Here is a 26864-nt window from a genome sequence, read left to right as displayed (position 1 = left end):
TCCTCCTCCTCCTCCTCCTCCTCCGGCGGCGCGGAAGTTTCTGGCACCTTCTGGCGGTGCCGGCGGAAGCGGCGGGCGGGCAGCGGCGGGGCCGGGGCAGCGCCATGGCCAAGTGGGGCCAGGGAGACCCGCGCTGGATCGTGGAGGAGCGGGCGGACGCCACCAACGTGAACAACTGGCACTGGTGAGAGCCGGGATGGAGCGGGATGCGGGGAAGGACGGGGGGGAATGGGCGGCCGGCGCTGACCCCAGCCCGCTCCCGGGGCAGGACGGAGCGGGACGCGACCAGCTGGTCCAAGAGGAAGCTGAAGGAGGTGCTGGAGGGGCTGGTGGTGGAGGGCGAGGCCGGGCGCTGCGAGATCGGCGACCTCAAACACGTGGAGGGCGAAGCGTCCTGCAACAGCCGCAAAGGGAAACTCATCTTCTTCTACGAGTGGAACCTGCGCCTCAGCTGGAAAGGTACGGGGGCAAGGGGGATGCGAGGGGCTCCGCAAGGATTGCCGGGCCCTGGGAGCACGTCCCGGGCCCGGCCGGGGAGATGGCATCGGCACAGGGCTCCGTGCTGCTCCCTGCTGCCGTCGGGAGCCATCCCCCTGCAGAGGAGCCTGTCCCGTCCGGGCTGGCGAAACGCGAATGTCCCGGTGAACCGCAGTGACTCGGAGTTCGGGGCTGGAGTCGATCGCGGGAGCCACGTGGGCCTGGACGGGATAAATGCGTATTCGTAAATAACCTTGAAACCCGAGCTTGGCTTTCCCCTTCACCCAGGCTTTTCCCACCGCATATTCCTTCGCCCTGCATTCCCGGTGTATCAGCACGGGGTTACTCACCTTAAGCTGTAAAAAGATGAATGCCTGCATTGTGGTGGCGTTGACAGCAGAGTGCCGGGGCTGGTTTCCTTCCACTGTGCCCAAATTGCAGCTGTGTGCCCCTCCGTGCCTCTGGAGAGCAGGAAAACCTAGGAGACGTCACATTACTGTTGTTTCCAAAAACGAACTGTAGTGTACGTAGAGGATTACGACTTACAGGAGGATAAAACTCTTTAGTGGGAAATAGAAATAATTCTTGATTATTTGGGTTATTGGGGGCTGTGCCCGTGCATTTTTTTTGTTGTGCCGTACCCGTTTACAATCCCAGCTCTTGGAGTTACCCTCCGCTGGGCTTGTCCCGTGGCAGGTTCTTCGTTTGCAGTCTGGCTTTTAGTGATGCCAAGGAATTCTTGCCGTTTATGAAATGCCTAAAACCTGACAGCAGATTGTGGCCTTGCACTGGAGTAAGAAGCAGGAGCAGCCGATGGAGTGAGCCTGCACAGGGAATTGTCCGTGGATATTGTAGTGTGACAGGCTGTGCTTCCCCAAATACAGTCCTTATTCCTCAGCCCTGGGATGTGGAGGTTGGCCTGACTGGAATATTACTGAGACCAGACGAGATCTGGAATTGAAGTCTGCACCCACAATAAGAGGGGACTTTAAACTGAGTACTGTTGTTTGTTTTAGGAAGTTTTATGTGTACCAAGTGTGTTACAAACTGAGACCATACTTAAGAGTTGTGGTGTAAATGTTAACAGAGAGCAAGGCAAATAGCAGTTTTGTGCCGTTTAAATCAGTGTAGATAAAATAATTGTAATCAGTTTTTTGACTTTTTTAAGTTCAGCAAAAATTATCTTAAGCTTTAAACAGAGGTTAGCTCAGCTTTGTGTGGTTTATTTCAGAGTATACATTTGGAAGCAGGCAGACAGTATTTTGTTTGTATTTTTACCGAAGTTCTCTCTAAACTATTTCTCTACAAGGTGTTTGTGCCAGTCAGTGTTTGGAGACAGCTCTGACTTGCTGCCTGCTTTGCTGTGCTGAGTGATTCGTGGCTTTGAGAGCTTAATTTTAAATTAATTGGCTACTACACAGGAAATGCTACAAAAAAAACCCAGAGGCTGATGATTTTTTTGGTGATAGCCATCATGTTGTGTGTTTTGAGGGCTCTAAATTAGAAGACTGTTCAGATTGAACTAAAAAACTGTAATTAGTTCTACAAGTCTTAAAGGATAATTAGGACTTCAAGCTTTGATTAAAAGGTGGATATACAAGGCCAAATTGTAAAAATCCTGAGATTTGCAGCTGGTTTGGAAAGTCCAGTGTAGGAAAAATATTCTGCTTAGCAATTTAGGTAAGAAAGAAACAAGAAAGTGAGGAACTGGGTGCACTTAATGATTCTAAAATTAAGCAAAATGGCCATTCTATCATTTTTTAGAGGATGTAATGAAGATTTTAATGGATCATTCCATATTGTGGTGGAAGCTTTGTGAAAACGTGTTTGTCCTTTTAAAGCAGGTGTTTCAGTGTGTTATAGTTGGATCTTTCTGAGATGTGTGCTTTACACTGGACTGGCAGGAAACCAAAAATAATTTATTTTCAGGTCTGTTACTGAATTCCAGTGCAATTCCAACACATAATTTGATTGATTGATAAAAAGGTAGTGAAGTTTTTTTTTTACATTACAGTGGTGGTGAAAATGCAGAGCAGCACTGATGTTCTTTCTGCCTGTGTCATGTGGATCCGCCAGCTCTGTTTGTTCACTGGTTGGACTTTGCTGCCCGGCACAGACACTGTCACTGTGGAACTTTAAGAGTTGTGAAAATTGCTAATAGGATTGGCTGACTGAAGTCAGTTTTGTGTTTTGCTCCCCAAAATTTCCTGCATGCCTGCACGTCCTTTCTGGGGAGCAGCCAAAAAAAAGATAGGTTTTATTGTCTGCAAAGACCATGTTGTGTGGTTTTCCTGTACTGATCCTGGTACTGGAAGAGGGCAGGGAAGAGCACACTGAGGTGGCTTTGTGGGCCCAGGAGTGTTCCAAGGATGGCATTAACCAGTTCCCAGGGCTTTACGGAGTGACAGGTTCTTCTGGGAGACTCCAGGGTCTAGTTCTGTCCCTGTGTAGCTGTGGATTAACAACTTTGTGTGCTGTGCAATCCCTCATTGCCTCAGACGCAGTGGGGAGGGATCTTTGCCCTTTGGTACCAACAGCGCTTCGCTCCCCTCCATGCGAGGAGGCACCTGGGCATTTGTTGGAGTCCCTCCCTTCTGTCATGAGGGCTCAGGGAAGTAATTAAAATAATGAGAGGAATGGTCTGGAGCAGGGCAATCGAGGTGGCTCTTGTGAAAGTGAGAATCCCCAGAAATTCTGCATCTGCCTTTCTGATAATTCCTCTTGTGCAGTCGTGCTCAGCCCTGGGCTGTTGGAATTGGAGAGTTTTGCTGATGAAGCACTTTGTTAGATTTTTAATGTTCTGACACTGAGCTGACAAACGTGCCTGTTTCTCTTGTTGCTTTCTGAAGAGATTTTATCAAGATCTAATGAGTTAATTTAACAAAGCACTTCTGCAAGGCAAAGGGGAAGAGTCTTCAGTGTAATATAAAAAGCCTCAGACCTTAAATTCAATCTTTCCAGTGTAAACTGAGGCACAACAGCACGGGGGCAGTTCAATGGGGTGGGCCTTGGCCCCAAAGGATCAGAAGTAAAGCATATAATTCCTGTCCTTGCTGACTCTTTCTGCAGTGATTGTGAAGTGGTTAAAAGTAAGATCAAGTGCTCTGAATGTGCACATGAAGTTCCTGTTTTTTAAAAATGTCAATTGTATCTTTCCCCATTATACACATGTGTTTTTCCTGGTAACATGCCTGCATGTTGGGAGCTTTCACACAATTAAAGAGGGGCATGGTCAGGGAGCTTCTGAATCCAGAGCAGATACATTAAGGGGAGAAGGGGATGATTTTCCCTTACCCACCCTTAGATGCGCAGGCAGTGCTGGGGACAGGCTGTAAAGGCTGTTAGAGCAGGTGACAGCTGCAGGTGACAGCAGTGCAGGGAGCAGGTGGGTCCCTGCCCATCCCTCAGTGCACCTGGGTAGGGAACACAGCTCCCAGCAGAGGCGCAGGTTGCTGTTCAGTTCCTCTAAATCAGCCTTGAGGCAACTTCCTTCAGGTAACACCTTCGTACAAATGAGTTCCAAGTGTAAAACTCTTGTTGTGGGGGAAAGAGTTTTTAATGCTGCATTTAAGAATTCGTTATGTTAATACAGGTACAGTGAAAGAGTCTGGTGAGAAACATAAGGGATCTGTTGAAATTCCTAACCTGTCAGAAGAAAATGAGGTAGATGATACAGAGGTAGGTGTGCAACACTGGTGTATGGCTGTATAGGTCCATAGTTCTTAAATAAAGTAAATCAACATCTAGGCATCATATTTTGATTTATCATGTTATTAAGTGGGGTAATTACATGTGGACAGTTTATTTAATGCTTTTGTTTATTATACTTGCAATAATGCCTTACTCTGTTCTCAAATTTATCGATGAGGAATGTGCAGTTTGCTTTGCTATTTATTGATTGTGATAATTTTTTTTAACTACAAATTGGAGGGGAACTCTGCTTGTAGTCTTAAAAAAAAAACCCAAACCAACACAGCAAACCACTCCCAGCCCTAAGACCTTAAGGGGTCTCTGTGTTGGCTGGATAATGGTGCACACTGGGCTTCCACAGATCCTTCAGCCTCTGCTGAGAAGCAACTCTTGGCTATACTTGAACTAGAGTGAGTGGAGATACTACATTTATTTATGTCTTAAGAAGACTTATTTTTAGGCTACCCCAAGGTTATGAATTTGAAATTGCACCTGTCCTCTGAGCATAGTGAACAAAGACCAAATGCTCTCCTTTGTTGCCAGATCCCAAAGGCTCATGTCTGAAGTCTCTTAAATGCTGTCATTTTTCTGTTTCTAGATAAATGTTAGCAAGAAGAAAGGGGAAGGTGATGTTCTGAAGGACCTGATGAGAACTGAAGGAACCACCAAAGTCAGAGAGGCCCTGAGGGACTACCTGAAAGCACTTAAAACAGGTAAATTGAACCAGGTGAATTAATCAACACCTTGGGAATGGTCCTGTGCAGCTGCCTCTCCTGAACAGCTTGGTCAGATTGTGACAAAGCCCTGGGTTTGTATTGGTTTGATCTTTAATTGCCACCAGCTGAGATGAGATAAGTTAGTCCTGACACTCAGGATCTCTTTTGCTCTAAAAGTGGCCATGTCCAGAAGGTTGTGCAGTGACTGTGCTGGGTCACGCAGGCCCTGCCAGGGCTCAGCTAAGCCCTACTAGGGCTGACCAATATTAGGATTTCTTTTTGTTGCCTGTTTTAAAAAACTGCCTTCCTTGCCTGAACTGCTGCCTAATTTTTGTGTCCCTTTGTTTCAAGTATTAAATTAAATTTAATTAACTCTGTTAATTATTAGTTATTTTATAGAATTTCTGAAATGCTGTTTTTCTTTCTGTCCTTCACGCTACAAATTCATTGTGCTCATCTTTGACCTTACCATTATCATTTGAGATTCTAAGGTTTTATTATCCTAAACTTACTAAGTTTATAAATTTTCATTTGTTCTTCTAAATCAAAGGTGAGCCAGATTTAAATTTTTCTTTCTTTTTTTTTGAATGGTGGTATTTTGTGAATTACACCTGTTTCCAAGAACCAGGAAAGTATGCTCAAAAAATTGATGCATTTATAGCTTGTAGTTAAATTGTTACCAGGTACATCTCTGACTGTGAACTACTTCATTAAATTATTAACTCTTTTTTTTGTTAAATGCTGTGTAATTTTCACAAGTTGGATCGACCAGTTTTGGCTTGAGAAATTACTGTGTATGATTTTTAGGGTATCCAAAGATTCTTTAACTCTGGACACTCAAAGGGCAGCAGTATCTTGACAGGGATGGCTCCCATTCATTATTGAGTTTCACCCCAGTCTTCTGCAAAATTTAGAAGAATTTCTTTGGGTATTATTACTCTTTGATCTGAACATCTGCTGTGCAGATGTTTCTGATTTGGGGTCAGGTAACTTGGAAAAGCCTTTTGAAGGCTGTTAGGTCTGCTCCTGATTCCTGATGGAAGCATAAGAGTAAACTGGGAAAACCAAAGTGAGTTTTATGTCCTGTAGTTTTACCCATTCTCCAGGGTTTTGGTGATCTTCATTGAGTGTCTGAATGTCAGGGGGTTGAACAGCTCAATTTCACACTGAAAAGTGCTTTTCTTCATTACAGAGTTCACCTTGGGAATGATCCTGCCAACAAAAGCTCCTGTTGGTCAGGAACTGGCCATGGAGCGAAAACCAAGTGGGAGCACTGTGCAGGTATGCTGGCTTCAGGTTGTCACTGAATTTAGTGACTCCTGAGTAATGATACTGCTGAGGAAATGCAGAAATACAGTGTACAGTTGCCATGTATTCACACCCTGTGTTTGAGAATGTGCAGGTGAAACCCCCTTGCCCTGCAAGCACTTCTAATGGTCAAGATCTCACACTAATTCTTGTGGAATATTTTTTGCTTTGCAGGACTCTGTTACACCACAGTCTCTGGATATGGTTGGAGTAAAAATTCCAACAGTGAGGATACATATGAGGGAAGTCTTCAACTCTCCAGCTGATGAACTTTACAGCATCTTCACAAAGAAGGAAGTAAGTGATACGTCAAGGCATTTTAACTGAATGTGGCTGTTGATGCTGCTGAAGAGTTGTGTAAATAATAAACACGTCACAGTGTCGAATACAAATTCCATTTGATGAGAGTTTATTAGGCTGCCTTTGACCTTTTTTTGCCAGTTGTTCCCTTAACAAAGTGAAGCTGCATTTTTATGGTGTTTGGGTGCAGCTTCCTTGTGCTGTCCTTAACAAAAGCTTTGCTCTTTGATGTTGGTGTTGTTGAGGAGCCTGAAGGGCTCAGTAATGGCACTGCTGCTAGCCACAGCTTAATTAGATTAATTACTGAAAGTAGTGATACTGTTGCTTATTGGGTATGAAACACAGAATCACTAATTTTGGGTTTGTGTCCTTGAAATGAGTCTGGGCTGGTACTGGAGTACTTTAAATTCCAACCCCAGCTCTTAGCAGCTCTTCCGAACCTTCCTAAAGCTGCTGCTCCATTTCCCTCATTTCCCAGTCTGGGAACAGCCACTTGTGTCTACATCTGTGGAGGTGCTGGGGGCAGGGTGAATGCTGGTCTGTATGTACCAGTGCAACTTTCTCAGCATTAACATTCTCCCTGTGGCACCTCACTGGCCCCTGCCACAGCCCCAGCAATGCTGTATAAAATCAAAAGCCTGATGAGTGATTAAAGACTTCCAGGTGTTATCGAAGTTGCAGCACCCCTCCCTGATCTCTCAGCATGGTGCATTTTGTGTTTTTCTTTTTTTGTTAGTTGGTACAGAAGTTCACCAAATGCCCAGCTGTGATTGAAGCAGAGAAAGGAGGCAAACTCCAGATGTTTGAGGGCTGTGTCAGCGGTGAATACACAGAACTGGTAAAAAGCTCCTGCTGTACTTTAAAACATGAGGGGAGGGTGTCTCCTTCTCTGAGCTAAAAAGCAGCATAAATTTGAATTTCAGCTTCTCTAGTGAGTATTTCACTTCCTCTGTTTCAAAGCCGAATAGTTGGTCTTTTGTTGTGTGCTGTTTGTGTCTCATCAAAACAGCAGGGACTGACCACACCTAAGGATCTGCATGGGGAGCAGAAAACCCAGCACAATCCTTTGTAACTGAGTGGAGGAAGAAAGGCTTTATTCCCAAATCCCGATCCCTTTTTAACTGGGGAAATTATTTCTGTTCTTTTCAGGGCCAGTGTTACCCTGTCCCAGCTGACTGCTGGTGCAAATAGAAGGGAAAAAACCTGGTAATTAGAGCTCAGCTGCATTTTTGAAATGTCCTAAAAACCATTTTCATTTGCAGGAGTGCCCGACTTGTGTACTGGGCCAGGCTGGATTGTGTAACACAATCACTCGGTCACACTTTGAAATTTCAGTGTGGAAAACTGGGCTTGTCCTTGTTTCAAAGGATGCAAGAAAACCAATGAGTCCCGGTCTTTTCCCACAGCAAAAACAGAACAGTGGAATAAACTGTTTTCATGGAGCTGTATTTCAAAAACCAGACCCCTGTCTTGCTCTTGTTTACATGCATGTGTCCAATACGCCATGAGATGCTGCTCCTCTCCCTGTATTTCAGGGAGAACTGCAATGGGAATTCTCTCAGGTGCTACCAAGGAGAACCTTCTTATCTTCCACAGGTTCCAAGCCAAAGAATTGTCCTGAAGTGGCGGTGTAGGAGCTGGCCTGATGGTGAGTTTTTCCAAGGATCTGTAATATTGCAGGGCTCCTTTGCAGAGAGAAGAACCAATCCTGGCAGGGACCAGCCTTGGCTGGACATTCCCTTGGTCTCTGTCCTTCGGAGAACAGCCCAGTGCAGGGAGCTGTGAAAACAGGCTGTGCTCAGACAGGCAGAGCAGAGAGGGAATGAGCACCAACAAGTAGCATTCTTTAAAAAGCATTTCACTGAAGGATCTTGTTCTCTTCCCTCAGAACATTATGCAACTGTGGCCTTGAACTTCCAGGACCTGGCAGCTCAGTCAGAACTGGAGCTGGAATGCAAAGGGGTTCCTGTCTCCCATGAAGAGAGTACAAGACAATGTTGGAAGAAGCAATATTTTGAAGAAATACATATTTTACTGCAGCAATCAAAAGACAACATGGAATGATAACAGCACTGTAGTTTTGTTAGGGCATTACTTTTTATACTTTGTTAACATTTGGTTTTCTAAAAAAAAAAAAATAATTTATTTGTGGGAAAAATAAAGACCCACTTCTATGAGACTGTACATAGTTTAAGCACTATTTATGGGTTTTTAGGGAATGAGAGGCAAGTCAGACTGTATATCAACAGCTTTACTTGGGGACAGTGATCTCTGTTCTGCTTGCCTGGAACTTCAGAGTGATAATGATTCAGCTGCAGTGAGCCCTGCCCTCAGAGGTAGGCAAGCTACACCATCAACAGGAAGCATTTCCAGTTCTTTAATATTCAGTGTATCAAGTGGCAAAATTAAATCCCTGTAGGAGACTGAGTTCCCAGCAGAGGTGAGCTGAAAGGGATTACAAAACTGCTGATCCATTTCAAGAAATGGGGGGCGGGGGGGGGGTATTATTTACAACCTTTGTGGAATACTTGCTAGATGCTTTTCAAGTGCAGACTGTTTGCAGCTGCAGTTTTAGGGAAGATAATTAACAATGTCATTTAATGATTAGGTCTGCATGCACTGTACTCCCTTACTTGACTTCGGTGTGACATTTATTTAGGAAGAAACAAACGGTAGTAGTGCTTTCTTTCTGCAGTTCTGTAAAACCTTCCACTGAAATGATTCATAGCCCTCTGCAATGCTGTACCTCAAAGAGAACAACTGTAAAGAGAATTTTGACAGGAACAAATTGTAATTCCTAATTAAACCATCTTGAAGTGAGCAAGGATAACTTAGTTCTCAAATGCGTTATAAATAAAGTGTACAAATGAAATATGCAATCTGAAACAATTTGACCACAACAGGGCACGCTGCTTTTGGAAAATGTGCTTGGCTCAATAAAAACATGACTTTATCTCCACAAACTGATACTGCCACACTAAAGATTCTTAGAAGTCCTGTATATTTTATTTTTACAGAATGCCAACACATGGCACCCTTGCCACCCAAAAAGCTTCCATCATCCCGAGGAGACCGAGCTACTGCTCCCTGCTACAGGCCAGGTTCTCCTGAAAAGTTTGCAGTCAGTTATTAACAACCCCTCTGAACTGAGGTCTGTGGTAGTGAGAAGAACAAAGTCCCCACAGTGACAGGAGAGGCATGGAAGACTCCCTAGGTGTTGCCTGCTGTTGCTTGAAGTGTCCGGGTGCTAGATAGAACATTACTCAAGAGGTTGCTCCCTATTTTAGCATCTGTTTATGAATGCTCAAAATTTAGTTACTTTTTTCCCTCCTCAGCATTCAAGGAAGACAAGCCTGATGCTTTGAATACAAAAATGATTCAGGGTAGGGGTTGACAAAGGGCAATTAAGGTCTAAGTTCAGGCTTCAGCAGGTTTATGGGTAGATGGTTGAGGAGATACTGCAATGATTAGAGAGTAGGTGGCTCTATGCAATTAAAAGTTTATTCAAACAGTGAAACTGCAGCCCTAGTGTTCTCTGGGAATTGTGCTTTGCTCATGACTGAAATCCCTTGGTTTTCCTGTTGCCCTGCCCTCACTGGAATGGAGTAATTGCCAATCAGTAGTGTTAAAAAAGACAGGACATACTTGTGCTTCCAATGTTGAAAGTCCCTGCTCCAGCTGCCAAAACCCCTGGAAAATGAGCAGCAGCTCCATATCCCTCTAAAACTTGTGCTAAAGTTTCTCCTGGACTTCCCAATTAAGAATATTAGATGTAAATTCACTGAGAAGGGCAAAGATAAAAATAGTACAATGGGAAAAACATGGTTTGTAAGATTATGGCCAAAATCCTTTACAGATCTCAGAAGGAATTTTAAAAGCTTAATTTTGAAGGGGTTAAATGGGAGGTAGAAATATGTAATAATAAATGAGAAGTGGGATAAAACCTGAAGAAAATCAAAGCTTTTAAGAGAGTGAGGAAGCCAGTGGAAGATGAAAGGGTCTAGGGTTAAAAGGCTTTCAAAGCTGGGATAAGGGAGCATTTTTAAAGGCAGAAAAATACAAACCAGAAAACTGATTTAAAGTGAGAGAAGGGGAACAGAATGGAAGAAATAATGACTGACAGAGCATGGAAAGTGAGGGAGACAGAGGACAAACACCTGGAAACAGACTCTGGAAAAGGAAGACACCTTTGTGCAGGTATTGCTTGCTTCTGTTCAAAAAATTACTGCAAAAAATTATTGGTAAAAATTGCAGGAATACTCAAGGGGGAAATTAGGAGGTAAGGGAAGAGCAGTAAGAGTAATCATATTTCTGGTAATCCTGACATGATTAATGGTGCAGTATTTGTGCATCCTTTATGAAATCATCATCAAGTACAGTTTATAGTTGGTCTGTTCAAAAATGAACTAAAAAAACATGCCAAAGGCCAGAAGGCCACAACTCTGGTGAGACTCCCATCCTGCAGGAGCTGCTAAGCCAGCAAGGGTGTCGTGGTTTGACACGGAAAAAGAATTTTTCTGGGAGGAAGAGGTTAATTTGGATGTTGACCAATTGGAGGTGGACACGCCTCTGAGATCACTGAGGGGTTAAAAGCAGAATTCCCAGGAGAACTCTCTTTGGTTCTGGTCAGCCTGCCTGGTGGGGGAGGGGAAGGCCCATGGCCTGACTGAGGTAGGCCCAAAGGTGGAGGGAACTGGAACCCCCTGCAGATTGAAGGGTGGAGAAAATCTGGGATGTCTCTGTTGCCCCCCGCCCCAAGAGTCTTGGCAGTGGTGGCTTGTCAGCAATTTCACCACGGGGAAGGAGAAGAGCGAGCGGGGAGGGGCCGCAAGGTGCCCAGCCACTGCCGTGGGAGCCAGAGCCTGGGCAGAGAGCCAGCCAGGGAGTCGGGACTCTTAACCCTTCCTTGAGAGATGAAAGCTTTGTGAATTTTTTTTCCTCTCCTCGGTTTGAAAAGAGAGGAAGAGAGACAGCTTGGACCCTGGGATGTTAAAAGGAGAAATTTTAGATAAGAGGGGGACAAAGAGTGGCTTTTGGCTGGACTTTTTCCTTGGTAGCCACAGACTGAATCAATCTTCTCCTCCAAGAGAGACTGTATTTTAGGAGGATGCCGGTGAGCCAAGAGACCTGCTTCAGCTGGGAGAAGACAGAAGTAGAGCAAACAGAAGAAAAAGTTAGGGAGGTTTGTGGTGGTGCCCCCTGTCCTCAAAGAAGAAGATCTCTGTTCTTGGACCCTCGGCCCCAGGGGGAAAATGGGGGGGGACTGTGGTCCCAAAAAATGAAAAAAACTGAACTGTTGTTTTCTCCCCTCTTAGCAAAGGAAAAATCCTAAAAGCAGTCTGTCCATCCATGCATTGGTGGTGAGAGCACTGTGCATGGAAAGGAGAAGGGCCACCATGGCAAACTTTTTCTCCAGGCAGTGCCATGTGTGACATGGAAGCACAGGATGTGGCAGCTGTGTTTCTTGGGGGTCTGTGGCACAGGAGAGGCTCCTCTCTCCCTCGATGGACTGAGTATTGATTGTCTGGAGAGTGGAAACCTGATTGGGGTCCAGATTGCGTCTCACTGTGGTTTGTCAGAGTTGGGTGGTGGGAGGAGGAATGCTTTGCAAGGTGTTAATTTTGATCTTTATGTGTTTTTTTCTTTTTCCTTCCTTTCTTTTATAGTAGTAGCTTAATAAAGGTTTTTTTTTCCCCCCGTTATTAAGCTTAGACCTGCTTTACTCAGAAATTGCATTTTCATAAGGGTACTGGCATTGTGCCAGTGTCAAACCATAACAAAGGGGCAGCAGATCAGACACCATCCCAACTGCACAATATTAAGGCTGATTAATTAAGAAAACTACTCACCCAAAGGGGTTCCAACAGCTGCTGCAGATCCAGTTTTGATCAATAGGCCACTGTTTTTCTTGACAAAAAAATTCTGATTGTAGAACTTTTGACTAGAAGCTGTTGATGAGTTCACTGGAGTAACAACCTGGGGTAAGCTAATCAGAAAAAGTAATAAAATTATTCCTAAAGAGAACAAAACCATAGTTATTTAATGTCTGAATAATGAGGATACCAACTTAAGCACATACCAGTGTCAGCAGTGTCTGCAAATGCAGGATAAAAATACTAAATAAACAGGAATATAAATTTGTAAAGTTTAAAGATTAATTACAGAACATTGAAACCAGTAAATTCAAAGGGAGCAAGAGCATCACAGACTCAAGAAGAAGCAAGTGATGCAAAACTGCAGTGAAGGGTAAATGGAAAGAAAGAATTTTGAAGAAAAAAGACCAAGGTAGATGAAGACAATAGAAAAACAAATGCGCTGAGCAGCTGGAAAATGAAGCTGAAAATGGAGTTTAATCAGATATTAGAACCAGTAGCATTGACAGTCCAAAAGGTCACATAGAGGTAACCGGTATTACTCAGAAATAACAGGGGGAAGTATAATGGGAGGGATGATAAAAGTAATTCCAGGGCTGCAGAAGCTGTCAAAAAGTGAGGGGGTACAGCCAGATCGAACAGAAGGAAAAAAGAAAGGAAGTCTGTAAATGGTGCAGGAGAAAAAGTGTGTAAGAGGGAAATAAGGGAAATGAAATGCCAAGTTTCCCTGGCTTTTGACAGCACTTCACATTCAAAACAACAAGCACCAGTCCCTCTCCACTGTGTGGCTGAACACTCGTGCAAACTGAACAAGCACCAAAATCTACATCAAATCTGAACCTCTGACCATTATTTCTCTCTGCTGCTGTTTCAATTTTGAAGTTCTTTGCTGAGAAATCCAAAGACTGAAGCAACATATTATAAACAAATGAAAAGTCATCACAATCAGTTTAATGAAGTGCACAGAATAGCAATTGATCATGTCAATAAAAATAAAACAATTAATTTTACATCAAGTGTGCTTTATTTCCTCCACAGGTATTCTGTTAAATAAAGCACCATATATATACTGCCAGGCCACAGCTAAAGAGGATTCTTTACAGAATCAAATTTCTTGTGGTTGTTTAGTATACAAGTAAACTTAATTTTGATAATAAGAACCACAGCGATCTGAGGCAATCTGCCTCGATTATAAGGTACAAAACTGGCACAGAGGACACCATATTATACACAGTAAAAATGCCATAAGTTTAAATTACATCATACAGGGCCAGGAGGCCCTGTCTCCCAGACAGCCATATTAAATGAAAGCCACTACAGTGAACTCTTAATTACATAAAACATAGCCATTATCTGATTGCCCTTTAAGAAAGTGTACGGTAGATGCAAAATAAAATAAAATTAAAAAAAATAATTTTGAGTTCTGCCTGACCAAGAATTAAGCATATAAATCTATCTTGCCATTCAAGCAGAGAGCACTGGACAAACTGAAGCACAAAACAGAAATAAGCAAAACTTATACAAACAGCATTTTTGGGGGAAGAAGGATTAAAAAAAAAAAAAAAGACTTAAAAGCAGACATGCTCCATCTAATGTCAAGAAGCAGCTTGGTTTCCTTTCGCGGATATCCGTGTGACCACATGAATCGTAGACTCAATGGTCCTGCACAGGATGTCTAAAATGTCATGGTGCTGCATGTGACTAAAAAGTCCTCTGGAATGGCCACAACTGATTGATAAATTAGTCTCAGGGTCCTGGGATGGTAAGGCTTGGCCATCGCAGCTCCGCAAGTCTGCGAGGTCAGATAAAACCGCGGAAATCGATGTGGAAGGAAACTCCGAGTCCTCCTCGGCTCCCATGGAATCCTTGGAAGCCTGCAGGTCTTTGAACTCTTTGCATTCTTCAAATTTCCCGTTCCCCAGCTGCTCCTCGGCATGCTGCACGCGTGCAGCCAACGCAACATCTTCGGAAAACGAAGAGGGCACTTCCATCCTGTACTCCTTGACAGAACTGTTCTCTGGAGAGGGCGGGTCCTGCTCCGTTCCTGGGTCGATGATGGAGGAGTCCCTGGTCTCATTGTCCGAGGTGCTGGTGGGGGTCAGCGCCTCGTGGGGCTCGGCTTTGATGTCGCCGATGTCCACGCCATGCTCCTCATCGCTGCTCACCCGCCGCCGCTTCACCGGAGTGGCTCCTTCGTCATCTGTGGGGACAGGGCAGCTGCTCAGGCACTGCTCACATCCTCACCCATCTCCACACTCAACACAGCACTTCAATAAACACTCATTTCCTTGCAGAGAATTAGTGCAATTCACAAACTTTAGCTCCACGATAAAATGAGATATTTGTGTACTACTGGGATTTGGAGACAAGGAATGTCCCACCCTGGAGGGACAAAATAACGTATTACATTAATTTGATAAAAGGTTCATTAATGCAACACCAAACCTTTAGTTTTTCTTTCTTTGGCTTCTTGCTCTTGTAGTGAGTTCCTCTGTTGCTGACAAGCTCTACATTTGTTTAAAAGCTCTTGTAAAGTTGGAATCAGGGCAGAGTTGAGCTGTTTGGGAGTGTGCACCGAAAGCAGCAAGGCAAGTGCTCGGAGGTCCTGGAAATAGAGAAACAAACTAAAGGCTTATTTCAAACTGTTGTTTGATGAATCTTGCACACAGAGACTGTGCAATGAGGAGATGCTGTTCATGTTCTGAGCAGCCCAAAGATCCCATTCTATAGCTGCTCACACCACTGAGACTCCCCACTCACTATCTACTGACCTGGACACAGATCTGTCCTGGAGGTGACAGTGCCATGCTGAGACAAAACCATGCTGGGTTACAGCACTCCTACCATTAATGCTCCTGCACTTGTTAACACTTTGCTCCCCACAGGTTAATACTCCCAACTTCCCATGGCCCCCGCAAGGAGCTCAGGTGAGGAGGTGAGGCAAGGAGTACCTAACACGTGGCACAGGGCACTGAGGAATTTCTGTAGGAAATGAGTTGCCTCATGTTCATTAGAAAAGACTCACCCCATTTAATGTAGAGCTTGCTTTGGAAATTTCAAATCTCTGGTTGCTCAAGTCAGATTCTAGGCTTTGATACTGATTTATTAGGTTTGTAATTAGAGTGTTGATTAAGTTGGCACAGTTTGCTTCAGAAAATACCTGTCCTTGCACCTGTGGAAACAAATTCTTTTTTTAAAAGCCACAAAAAATTGGAACTGTGAAAGCAGAATAGGAAAAGGAAGCAGCATCAGTGCCTGCATTCCTTAGAGTAAAAATTATGGCTAAAAGACCACATACCTTGAGGAGAAAATGAGTCAGAAAGGTGTAGACAATGTTGTTGTTAAGAAAGGTCCTTTCATCCATCAGAATACATTTGATATATTCTGCAAAAACTGGATCTTCACAGAGGAGCTTCACACAGTTCTTGGACATCGGAGACTGGCAAGGAGAGAGAAGATGGCAGAGTCAGCACTGGAACTGCAGGCCAGGCCCACTGAGAAATAGCTCGGGTCTATCAGATGCCAGTAAATGGTACAAATCAATTACTGACAATTCTTATTTCCCATTTTCCTGTGATGCAGCTCCTTCCCAAGAAAGACCAGTTTATCCCCACCAGTGTGGATGGGAAGGGACAAAGTCTCCTGATCTGTGAGGCAACCACAGGGTCCTCTATAATCATACCCAGACTTTGACATTTCATTCTTCCTTCATCATCCCAGTGTTTGTGCTACATAAAAAGCTGGCATTTCAGAGGCAGGATGAGGTGCTCTCTGGACACCCACCACTGTTACTGGGGGGAGTTGCTGTGTTAAGCTTTTGCAGGATGTACAGGGAGCAATCAGAATCTTCCAGATTTTTATATTTGATTTAGCAGGGCTTCTCAGCAGTAACACAGAGTATTTTATTAAACACCACCCACCAGCTACAGTTGTGGGTTCTTTCTTCCATATTCAGTGTGTTTTGCCTGTGTTTCCATTCTGTTGGTTCTGACTCTTACCTGAGTCTGGCAAAGCTCAGTCCAGAGTTTGGGGAAGAGCGCAAGGTGAAGTGGCAAACCTTCATAAGCAACCAGGACACCTGCAGTGGCATGAGGGAAGAAGTCAGTTTGGGAGAACTTTGTGGGAGACAAGCAAATTCCTCAGAAAAGCAGTGCCACAGCACCCTGTAATTTTATAGGATCACATTCCAAGCATTTTCTATGATCAGAAAGCTGCAGTGTCCATAAGGTTTTTCCAATCTGTTTAATAAATACATTGGAGAAGTGAGACAAACAACAGCAGATGGGTGATTCAGGGGATAAAAGGACATTCTCTCATTGCTCTTTAGATGGCATTATTGGTGTGACACTGAGGTCCATGCATACTGAGGAACTCACCCTCAAGATTGTGTGGGAACACAAAATATTGTCAATTAATTGCCATTGCTGAGATGCTGAGTATTCAGGATCTGATTCAAAGCCATTTAAACTGCCAATCACCCAGAGATAGCCTTAATAAGTCCTGTATTAAACTCTAAATGTACAATAAGACTGAATTCTCAGTGGTTACCTTAGCTCTTCTCCAGACAGCCTGAAACATTTCAGTCATGTGGGTAAAGCTGCACTTTCTTATACACAGATTAACAGCTTTGTGGATAAAAATAACACCCAAAACACAACAAGTTTCACAAGCTCTGCTATTCCTTAAAAACTCTGAATCTAAAACTCAGTGCAGAAGGACTCAAGCTATCACAGGAAAAAAATCCTTTGGCTGTTTCACCTTGATACTTACTCATTTTCACTAAAGTTTCAGTAAACTTTTCACAGTTGATTGCAACTCGACACAGGAGGTGGATGAACTGGTGGTAGGAGAAGAAATAGTCCAGCAGCATCCGGTCATAAACATCGTCTTTGCCCTGAAGATTTAAGAGAGCCTCATTTGACCAAAAGCCACAGCTCCCAGACTGCCCTGAGCATCTCCCTGCCTGTCACTTGCTCTGCATGTTTCATCCTGGACTACAGGAGAACACTGGGAGTCTCCAGGTGCCTCCGCACCCAGCCCTTCACAAGCACCAGGGTGTGATAGGAGGAGGGATGGCAAATGCAATTCCCTGCCAGGAAAATCACTTCTTGGAGGGTTCTGAGCCAACACCCAGAGGGTGCAAAGCTGTGCAAACACCATGGCTTGACGAGGACAAGAAAAGAACGCAGTAACTTTGTATCACATACAGATAAATATATACACACTACAGCTTTTTAAATCATAGCTTGTCAGTTGTCATCTGTAGAAATCAGAATTTTCTCAAGACTGAGCTTCAGAGCAGAATTTTAATGAATGTCCCAAACCCAGTGATACACATATGTCAATACTGTAATATTTCGGACATATATAAACTTAAAATGGCATCAGCCAGAGGAATGGCCACAGAGAGCCAAGAGGAAATCTCTACAGCTCAAGCAAAAAATGCAACCTTATACAAAGCAAGTGAATGAAAAACAAGCATGCAAACCCACAGGGCAATGTGACTGTGGATGTGGGTCTAGAGGTTTAAAAATATTCTCCTTCCTAATGTATTAGGAATTCACTATAAAAGGGTGAAATACTGTCATGTAACATGACAAGTTTTTAAGTCCAGGTATTTACATAATGTAGTGTCACTTCTGGATGCACCATGGGGAAACCCACTAGAGGCAGTTTCTGGCTCTCTACCATCTTTTCAAACACTTGGATTATGCAGTCAATTTGATGGTGCACAAATAGACACAGCATCATTCTGAAAGCTTTAAAAAAGAAGGGTTACTTACCCTACAGTAACCGTGCTTCTTCGAAATGTGTTGCCCACACAGATTCCCATCTACGTGCACATAGGCCCCATGTGCAGGAGATTGGATTCTTTCTGAATAGCTGTGTCCACTGGGGCTGTGCCTGCAACCAGTGTGTCCTTGCGACCACTGTACCTGAGGGCACAAGGGGTATGGCGGCTTCAACCACCACTCAATTCCTTCACCCGTAAGAATCCCCTAGGACAGGACTCGGAATTAGCACAGCAAGAGGAGCACAGAATCTGTGTGGACAAAGCATCTTGAAGAACCGCAGTTACCGGACAGCAAGTAACCAGTTCTCCTGCTTCAAATGATTGTCCATACATATTCCTTTTCGGGTGGGATTCACCTGACCTGACTTTAGCTATCTAAAATCTAGTCACTGGTGTTCACTGCACTGTGTGGAGAGGGAGCCTCATCCACACTTGGGTGCCTGGGACAGGAAGGAGGGGAGCTCTTTGTCTCCTTCCCAGGGTAGTTATTTATGGCCAGGAGCCCCAGGAAGAGCTGGATGCTGACCTTTTAGATAGGCAAAGTAATGTGAGCTGAATCCCACCGTTGCTGCAGCTGTAACAACGGGATGTGGCAAGTCACTATGGAGTAGCCCCACCAAAGCTGGCATCCCATCAGGAAGCCCACAGAAGGGAAAATGGGAAGTGAAAAGACTTAGAGCCCTTTATGACAAATCAGGCACTGGATTTTACCCAAACAAGTAGCAGATTATGCCTCAGCCCCAGCTGAATGGACTCTAATGGAACCTGAAGGATCTCCTTGGCTGTCTGGAAATAAATCTTAAAATAGTGTGAAAACCCATCTAGATAATCCCTGGGTGGTGCCTCAATTTCCTTTATAAACGCCACAGACAGAGTGGGAAATTACCAGACTGTGTGCTATGGGTTTTTTTTCCTACCACAAGGCCCAAACCCTTATGGTGTCTGCAGTATGAAGCTGTGTATCCCCAAGGGCAGGGAAATGGTGCTTCTGAAGTGCACATCTAGAATGGAGTATATGAGGACAACACATCTTGAAGAAGAATTATGCTTTGCTTACAAAGAAAAGGTAAATGCATTGAGCTACTGGATTCTGCCAATACTTTTATAAAAATGGGAAAACAACAGAGAAATAATTCTTCATAGGACCATTTGTTTACATACCTTGCTGGCTTCCACCATGGTGGGCAAGAGGCACATGTTGAGTTCGGGACGTGGAGGACGAATATTGCTTTTCCCCCCTATTAATTTCAAATTTTCACGACATGGAAAATAAGGTCCAAGAGACACTGTAGTGTAAGTTTGGATAAAATAGGGATATATTAAAAAGGTCAATATTTGACAGCAAGGAACACGATAGAGTAATAATAGTGTAAGAGAACTTCAAAAGACAATCACTGAAATACCTACTTGGGATATTACTGTGGTGGTATGTACAATGATTGTGCTGTAGAAATGGAACCAGAGTATGTAGGAAATCATGAGGACTTAAAAGTACAAGCTCCTTGAGGACATCTACAAACAAAAAGTTGTTTTTGCTATTATAAATTGTTATTTCTTAACAGCAAACAGTTTAACTTAAGGCTCATATATTTGCAAACTCTCGTATCTCTTTTGCTACAGCTCCGCCATGAGCAACACCTGAGTGACACCCCTGACTCCGTCCCAACTCCCTTCACCTCTGCCCCTGGGAGAGACCCTGATCAGTGCTGCAACCAACCACCAGGGAGGGGCCAGCTTGGAGAAAAAGAACCTCTGCCAAATTATCCTCTTTGCTTCTTCTTTAATAGAGCAGGTTTGACGCCTGGAAAATGGCAACCAGCAGCAGTCAGGAGGAGAACAAGAAAATACTCAAAATAGGGGGAAATGCATACAAATCACACACAAAAAGGGTTCTTGGACACAATGTTAGGCCTTTACCAGCAATCCATTAAATAATATTAAAAGTTGACTAAACTAGAAAAAACCTGGACCTTTCTGAAATAGTTCTGCTAATGCAAGAGGGACATTTGTATGTATTATCTGTGTCTACACTTTAAAAAGCAAATACATTCCACTCTACAAGCTATTTATGCTTTAGCTCCACTACTGCAGTTCACAGTACTGAATCATAAAAATGAACAGGAAAAGTTATTCTGTTTCTCAGAATAACTTGGTCTCCACGCTTCTTTCTGAGGGGAGCTTTAGTTCATGTTTGAATTTTAATGTCAGATTTAAACTCAATGGCACCTAACTAAGGAGCTACTCCTCAGTCATGTCCCTTATCAGGTGGCAAATCAGTCTCACAAAGTGACTTGTGATTTTCTGTGCCCCCAGTCTGCATGCCTTAACTGACCACAGGAATATTCAATGCAAGCTGACAAACCCAGAGCTCTCTAGAGTAAGAACAGCAGTACTGACAATACCACACCAACAACCCCAACTTCCCATTTCTAGCAGAGCACTTGTGTAAGTGGCATTTCCATCTCACAGCAGGGGCCTGTGCAGGACAGGTCCTGCTTGGCCAAGACTTACCAATGCAGGCGTTTCTAAGCTCTGGAGGACTGTAGGAATTGAGCAGAGTTAAGAGCTTATGGGCAAATTCAATCCGCTCCTGCCATTGAATGAGAGCTTGCTTCACATCTGCAATGCGAACATCCCAGGAGGCTGCTTAGCTCATGTCTCAAAAGCTCATTAAAAAAAGCACAAAATTTTACTGCTGAGGAGTGTCTTTTTCCTCTATCATGGTCTTAATCCATCTAGGAATTTGTTAAATCTCACTGGTCTACTGCTGCTAAATTTATGAAATCTAGTTTTGTATTAAGTCAATAAGAAATTTAATAAGTAACAACTTAATATCCATTAACAGACACATATTCTACTGTACAGCAAATCTTAAAAAACAGCTAGTAAGCAAGAAAAAAACACTAGGGTTTGGGTGAAGAAAATTAATTTAGAAACAAGAGGCATAATCCTTTAAAGAGTTATAATCAAACCTTTTCTTTGCAGATATGGACGTGTGGATTTCAGAACCGAAAGGAAAATGGACAGAAGCTCTACCAGGTCTCCAGTCACATGGCAAGCTGTGGCCTCATGGTACATCATGTGCAAAGTGTTAAAGGACTGGGAAGAAGGAAAAAAAAATGCCAAAACATTATGTTGCCAACTAAGGTACTTGTCAGTATTCCTCTTTTTATCCTGCAGATAGATGTACATTTATTTTATGCTCAAACAAGGTATTCTACACTCAAAAAATATAAGGTGCTGGATACAATCACACAGTTCTTATAATTTGTTTTCCAGGTAAAAGGTTTGTATTACCAGCTCAAAATAATTACCAAGTTTTCACACCTTTATCTACAACCCAGTGAACAAAGTGTCACCTGAGACACAGTATTTTTATATCCCTGTAATCCCAAACTTCCAGCAGACAAAGTGATACAAGAGGTGCACAAAGACACACAGATATGTGAATTTTGGGAAAAAAAGGTAGGATTAAGATGGATGCCAGTCATTTTTCAAAATGCTGCTGAAGGATATATGGTTGTACATCAGATTAATTACCTCTCCTTTTATACCTTGTGGCCATCTGTGATTTATGGACATATTGGGAAGGAAAAGCAACTCATTTCCGAGCTGCAATAATTCTAGCATGGGATGTAAGAGAAGCTATTTAATCAGCTGGGGTATTTGAAAGATAAAGGAACAGTAGCCTCAGTCCCTAGAATGCAAACTCTTGCCAGGCCCTTTTTATATTACAGTGAAGACAAAAGACACATGGCCACCTTTAACTGGAAAACTTTCCTGGATGTGACAACTCCTTAATGCAATTTTTTGTCACCAGGCAAAACACTTTCAGCCAACAAGTGACAATATAAGGCCTGCTAACCTCAAGCTGGAAAGCAGCATTAATTTAATTCAATTTCTAGCAATGCTTTACACAGGATGAGTTCATTTCATATTACACGCTCTTCACAAATTTAATTATCCATTGTTAGTATGGATGAGAGCCAACTAAGCTAGACCAAATTCTTTTTATATATATCTATTTATATATATCTATTTCATGTATGGATTACCTTATAGCCTGACCTTTTACAACCAGTTTACTGGATGGAGATATTTTCATAACAAACAGGAACAGATATGCTGGAGTAATTAACTACAATTAATGACTCTATAGGCTTGTGTTTATAACAAGCTCCTGAAAACTCAATTTTCAAATAGCACTGTGCTGTTTCTGTAATTCCAGCTCTTTCTATCACACTTCTTCCCAGAACATGCAAATCAGTGACATAAAACGAGTTAAAAGAATTTTTTATATAAACCATATAAAAACGGGATTGGAATCAACCTGAAAGTATCATCCAGTCCAGCCACGTGGCTAAAGGCAGACTAAGTATCTTTGACAGATGTTTGCTCCCAGTCCTTCTGACAACTTCCAGTTGTGCTGGCTGCCTCCTCCTGCAGCAACGTATTCCAAAATCCCATTTCCTGCACAGCCACAATTACCTCTGAGCCACTTGTTTTACACAATGGATTTTCCCAGTTTAATATCTTTCCTGAATACACCATTCTACAGATGCCAAGAATGAACTGAATCTTGCTTTTATGCTTTCTCCAGCATGTCCAAATTTTTATTCTTGTTCTCAAAGGGATCCTGCCCCATGGAACACTGCCAGTACTTTTAATAAACACAGGTTCTCATCCATCACCTCAATCATAAGAGTGCTGAATAGAATCCAAGATGTTCCACCCATCAGGACATGTGGATCTGTAGAGTGAAAGTGCTGGGAGTAGAGGCCTGACATTCCAACTGCATTAATTTCAGAGGTGCATTATTTAATTTTTTTCCATTCAATTTTGAAATTCTGGTCTGGTCTCATAGATCAAATCCCCATTTACAACAATTAGATGTTCTTCAGAAATGCATTTTAGGTTTAGTTCCATCAGAGAGAAATCGAATTTGTGTTTCAGACCACTCCTTGCAAACACAGGCACAACAGGTAGGAAAGAAAAGGAGAATTGTCTCAGGAGGGCCTCAAAGGAGGGTCAGAAATATTAACCACAACTGGAGCTGAGTACCCTTTAAGTTATTTCTGGTTTTTAACCTGTTGTCTTGACACTTTTTAACTACTCACAACTGTGTGACTGCACTCAGCCATTCATTCTCAACTACCTGTAATAAAGGGAATGACACCAAAAAGGCATAAATTTATTCTTCTCAGCATAATCTGTAGGTGGCTTTTTCCCTCTGTCCTGCGAAGAAGACAAACAATTTCCTGATCTTTTTAGTACTAAAAAGAAATCTTATTAAAGCTGACAGGGGAAGTCGCAGGGTGAGATGTTTGCTATAATTAAATAACAAAGTAATTACCTCAGTCATCAGAATCAATCCTCTATTGAACACAACAAGAAGTCTGTCTTCATCAGATTCTAATAATATTCTGAAGGCACTACAAAAAAAAATCCAAACATTGAGAACACTGAAAATTGCATCCCAAGCTTAAAATTGTTATGCTGTTATTTTGGAAAATAATCACAAAAGAACAAAGAAACCCCAAAATAACATAATTCTTCTCGTCATTACCCCCTCTCCTCCCCTTTTTAATTTAAAAATGCCTCTGCCATCAACCTCCTTTTGTTACAGAAAATAATTTATATGTAACCTTTACAGAAATATTTCCCTTACAACAATGTGGAAAATTATGTACTTTTAAAGAGAGAAATTTAAGCTACATTTAAATAGATTCAGTCAAGCATATGTTTGGTCTTTGAAATGTCTGGAAACATTTTTATCAGAATATTTTATGCTTAGAGCAGAACAGAAAGCTAAGTATTATGCTAATGAAAGTATTATGAAAGGTAAGTGTTATGCTAATGAATGGTTTCTTTCAACATAAAGATGACTTGTGACAACATAGCTGTGCTCTGTGACAGGTCAGTGCCAGGTGAGTGCATACAGCCCCTCCAGGTAACACAGCCTGTCCTTTCCACAAGGCTTTCAGTGCACCAACAGCTCCATTTAAAACCCCAACCTTGACCTACATGCACAGGCAATTTATAGCTCTGCTGAGAATGCCCAAGCAGCACTTTCAGCTGTACTTCCTACCACCAGAAATGAAACACTCTTTGAAGACACAATACAGTAAAACTATCCCACAGGCACAATTTCTACATCTCATTTCTGCTCCAAAGTAACAACTGCCAAGAGGAGCAGCAGAAACTCCAGCTCTTCTTGTGGTGGGAGGCTGAGGACAGAATTCCAGCTGAGCTGCTGGATGAGCACAGGGCTGTACCTTATGAGAGTCGTCCAACAAGAGCGTCCGTCCAAGCAGCGCAGGTAACAGCTTATGGTGGTTTTCTTAAATTGCTTTATGTCCTCTATCTCTTCTTCTCTCATGTCTGACCTCTGAGCTACAAACAGCTGCATGAGGTTAAACAGCTCTTCTACTGCCTAAAACACACAGAAATATTTGGTTACAGTCACCTCTCTCACTATGGTATGGTTCAGACTTTCTTTCAAAGTAATACATTTAATGAGATGTCTTGTTGCTTCCTACGAGCACAGCTCACTGCTGCACTTTTGTGTACATAATGTACATGTGTCACTTATATATGTGCAAATCAATCTGAAATCCCCATCCCTGGGACCAAACATTTGAAAAGCTGCTTGTGCCAAACCCTGCTGCAGTCCCGCATGCCTGGCAAACACTAAACACAGTGGAGTAACTCAGGTCCCTTACAAGACAAAGAGAGATTTCTGAGGGGAGATGCCACCGAGGAGAGCAATGGGACTGTTCAATGTAAAATTTCCCTGTGAGCTGCTCTAGGCAGAACCTAAATATGGAAGATTCCCTGCATCCTCCTCCTCTTCACAGTGATTATATTCTTTATGTCCCTGCACACCACAAAGGATCCCAAAGCTATATTAACTGTAATCATTCAAACCCAGGCCTGTTGTCCCTTCCAGCCTCTGTACACCTGTTGTTTGACCATCACACACAGCCTACTCTACCCAACACCTGCTCTCTGCTGGGTGTCACTGTGTGGTAATGACAGCACAACTCCCAGGTCTGCGAAAGGTACCTGGGTGCTCCCAAGGGGAACCAGGCTGTCCTCCCCTGGAATGCTACAGGCTAAATCTTGGCCCTATTCCAGAAGCTGAAAGCAAAGAAATTGGGAATTGCCATCTCCTTCCTAGGGACCACCATCAAAGCTTATTCCTTGCTTCTTATGGCTAGGCTGAAGTACTGTACAGTGGAAACACCAGTGCCCACTCCCAGAAAACAACAACTGCTCTTCAGCTGCTACACAGCAAGGAAAAGCCAAACCTATCCTCCCCTAAAGTCCAGCAAATGGATCGAAAGATGCAAATTACTTCCACCAGGAAACCCACATGCAATATTTTCACCACTGAGCGTGTTAAGTTACAAGAGACACTGGGCGAGAGGGACACCGAACGATGGACTGGCACATGGCGGTGTCGGTCACTTACTCCTGGGTACTGACTGGCATGAGGGGTGAGGTTCTTGAAGGCCCACTGGATGTTCTGGTGAGAAGCCAGCTGCCTGGTGAAGGCAGGGGACTGCTCGCAGCACAGGCGCAGGATGCCGTAGTAGGCAGGCAGCATCCCACGGTTGAAGAGCACCACATCCTGGTCATCGTGGTCCGCGAGGATGTAATTGAAGGCAATGTTCTTGGTCACCACGGGGTTCTGCACAATAAGGCGCACGTTCTCGGGACAGTCCACGCACACGTTGTACCAGAAGGACAGCAGGGCCTGCTTGTTGTGGTTGGTGGCAATGGCCGGCTCCGAGAGCTTTGGCTGGAAGAGGTTCCACAAGTCCATGAAGTAAGTGGAGAACATGAGCTTCTCAGTTTTGGAGATCAAGCAGTATGTCATGAAACTGAAGTAGGGCACCAGTTTGGTGGTGCCGTGCACAGCAGCGTCCACGTAGAGCTTGGCTCGTGAGAGCAGGCCAAGGAGCACATTGTAGACCTGGTGCAGAACTACTGTGGTGTCGGGGCTGAGGGGCAGGTCCCGTGTGGGGATGTGCAAAGAGCGGGTCGATCGGAACATCTGACGGAAGGAATTGCTTGGAATAAGCGATACCAAGAGATAGGCTGCAGCTTCAAATAAAAACAGATTTGTTACACCTTTGACAGTGACATACCTGCTTAATAGCCATGTAAACAGCAATTAAACTGCACCACGTGTTCCACTTACAGACTTCAAAGAATTTTATAGCATCTGCTATTACTGTGTTCACACAAGACAAAAAATCCAAGTGGATAAGAGTAGCACAAAGCACATTAAAAGTGGTGCTGGGATGTGCTACCTACATCTCTGTCTGCCGCCTGGTTCTCCCTGTGCTAACACAATGCATCCCACCACAGAATGTGATGCCAGATCCCATCACACAATGCATCCCACAGGTTTTCCATGACTGAAGTTGTCCATTGCTCAATCAAGAGGTCATTACCTCCTCAGAGATGTTTACAACTGAAGCCTGTTGCATAGCTGTACCTCCAGTTTTCCCATCTCCCTCAGCCACAGAAATGTGTTAAAGGTCAGTGGCCTGTACTGTGGAGCCTCCTTTGTAAAAAAAAATGGACACAGGGAAGGCTGAAAATGTTCTCTGGCAATGTGACAGTGTGATTCCCAGCAGAACAAAGCAGAGAGCCAGGATACCCTGGAATATGGGAGAAAGCACAGGAGGCTTCTCC

General features: G+C 43.4%; 2 protein-coding genes across 10 annotated transcripts in view; one reads left to right on the top strand and one right to left on the bottom strand.

Annotated features, from left to right (window-relative positions):
- Nucleotides 1–10: 10 nt before the first annotated feature.
- AHSA2P (activator of HSP90 ATPase homolog 2) lies at nt 11–10008 on the top strand. The gene is made up of 9 exons (XM_021527498.3): nt 11–184; nt 269–459; nt 4070–4155; nt 4766–4880; nt 6076–6164; nt 6366–6488; nt 7228–7329; nt 8088–8139; nt 8380–10008. The coding sequence occupies exons 1-9, from the start codon at nt 105–107 to the stop codon at nt 8553–8555; spliced, it is 1014 nt and encodes a 337-aa protein (XP_021383173.1). The 5' UTR covers nt 11–104; the 3' UTR covers nt 8556–10008.
- Nucleotides 10009–13295: 3287 nt separating this feature from the next.
- USP34 (ubiquitin specific peptidase 34) overlaps nt 13296–26864 on the bottom strand; it is a 111384-nt gene continuing 97815 nt past the window's right edge. For 3 of the 9 annotated variants that reach the window (XM_077781979.1, XM_077781981.1, XM_077781980.1), the window contains exons 68-81: nt 25633–26294; nt 24434–24591; nt 23512–23590; nt 21131–21257; nt 20670–20777; nt 19566–19670; nt 19320–19444; nt 18148–18300; nt 17135–17258; nt 16363–16442; nt 15663–15803; nt 15390–15536; nt 14810–14969; nt 13296–14564 (exon numbers count right to left, since the gene is read on the bottom strand). In XM_077781979.1, the coding sequence (XP_077638105.1) occupies nt 13960–14564; nt 14810–14969; nt 15390–15536; nt 15663–15803; nt 16363–16442; nt 17135–17258; nt 18148–18300; nt 19320–19444; nt 19566–19670; nt 20670–20777; nt 21131–21257; nt 23512–23590; nt 24434–24591; nt 25633–26294 (2774 nt within the window). In that variant the 3' untranslated portion in view covers nt 13296–13959. The remainder of the gene's footprint in view (nt 14565–14809; nt 14970–15389; nt 15537–15662; nt 15804–16362; nt 16443–17134; nt 17259–18147; nt 18301–19319; nt 19445–19565; nt 19671–20669; nt 20778–21130; nt 21258–23511; nt 23591–24433; nt 24592–25632; nt 26295–26864) is intronic. The other 6 variants (XM_021527492.3, XM_077781982.1, XM_077781984.1 and 3 more) reach the window with 3 other exon arrangements.

Source organism: Lonchura striata, chromosome 3, assembly GCF_046129695.1.
Source record: "Lonchura striata isolate bLonStr1 chromosome 3, bLonStr1.mat, whole genome shotgun sequence".
In the NCBI taxonomy this organism is placed as follows: Eukaryota; Metazoa; Chordata; class Aves; order Passeriformes; family Estrildidae; genus Lonchura; species Lonchura striata.
This window is presented reverse-complemented; position numbering and strand designations above follow the sequence as displayed.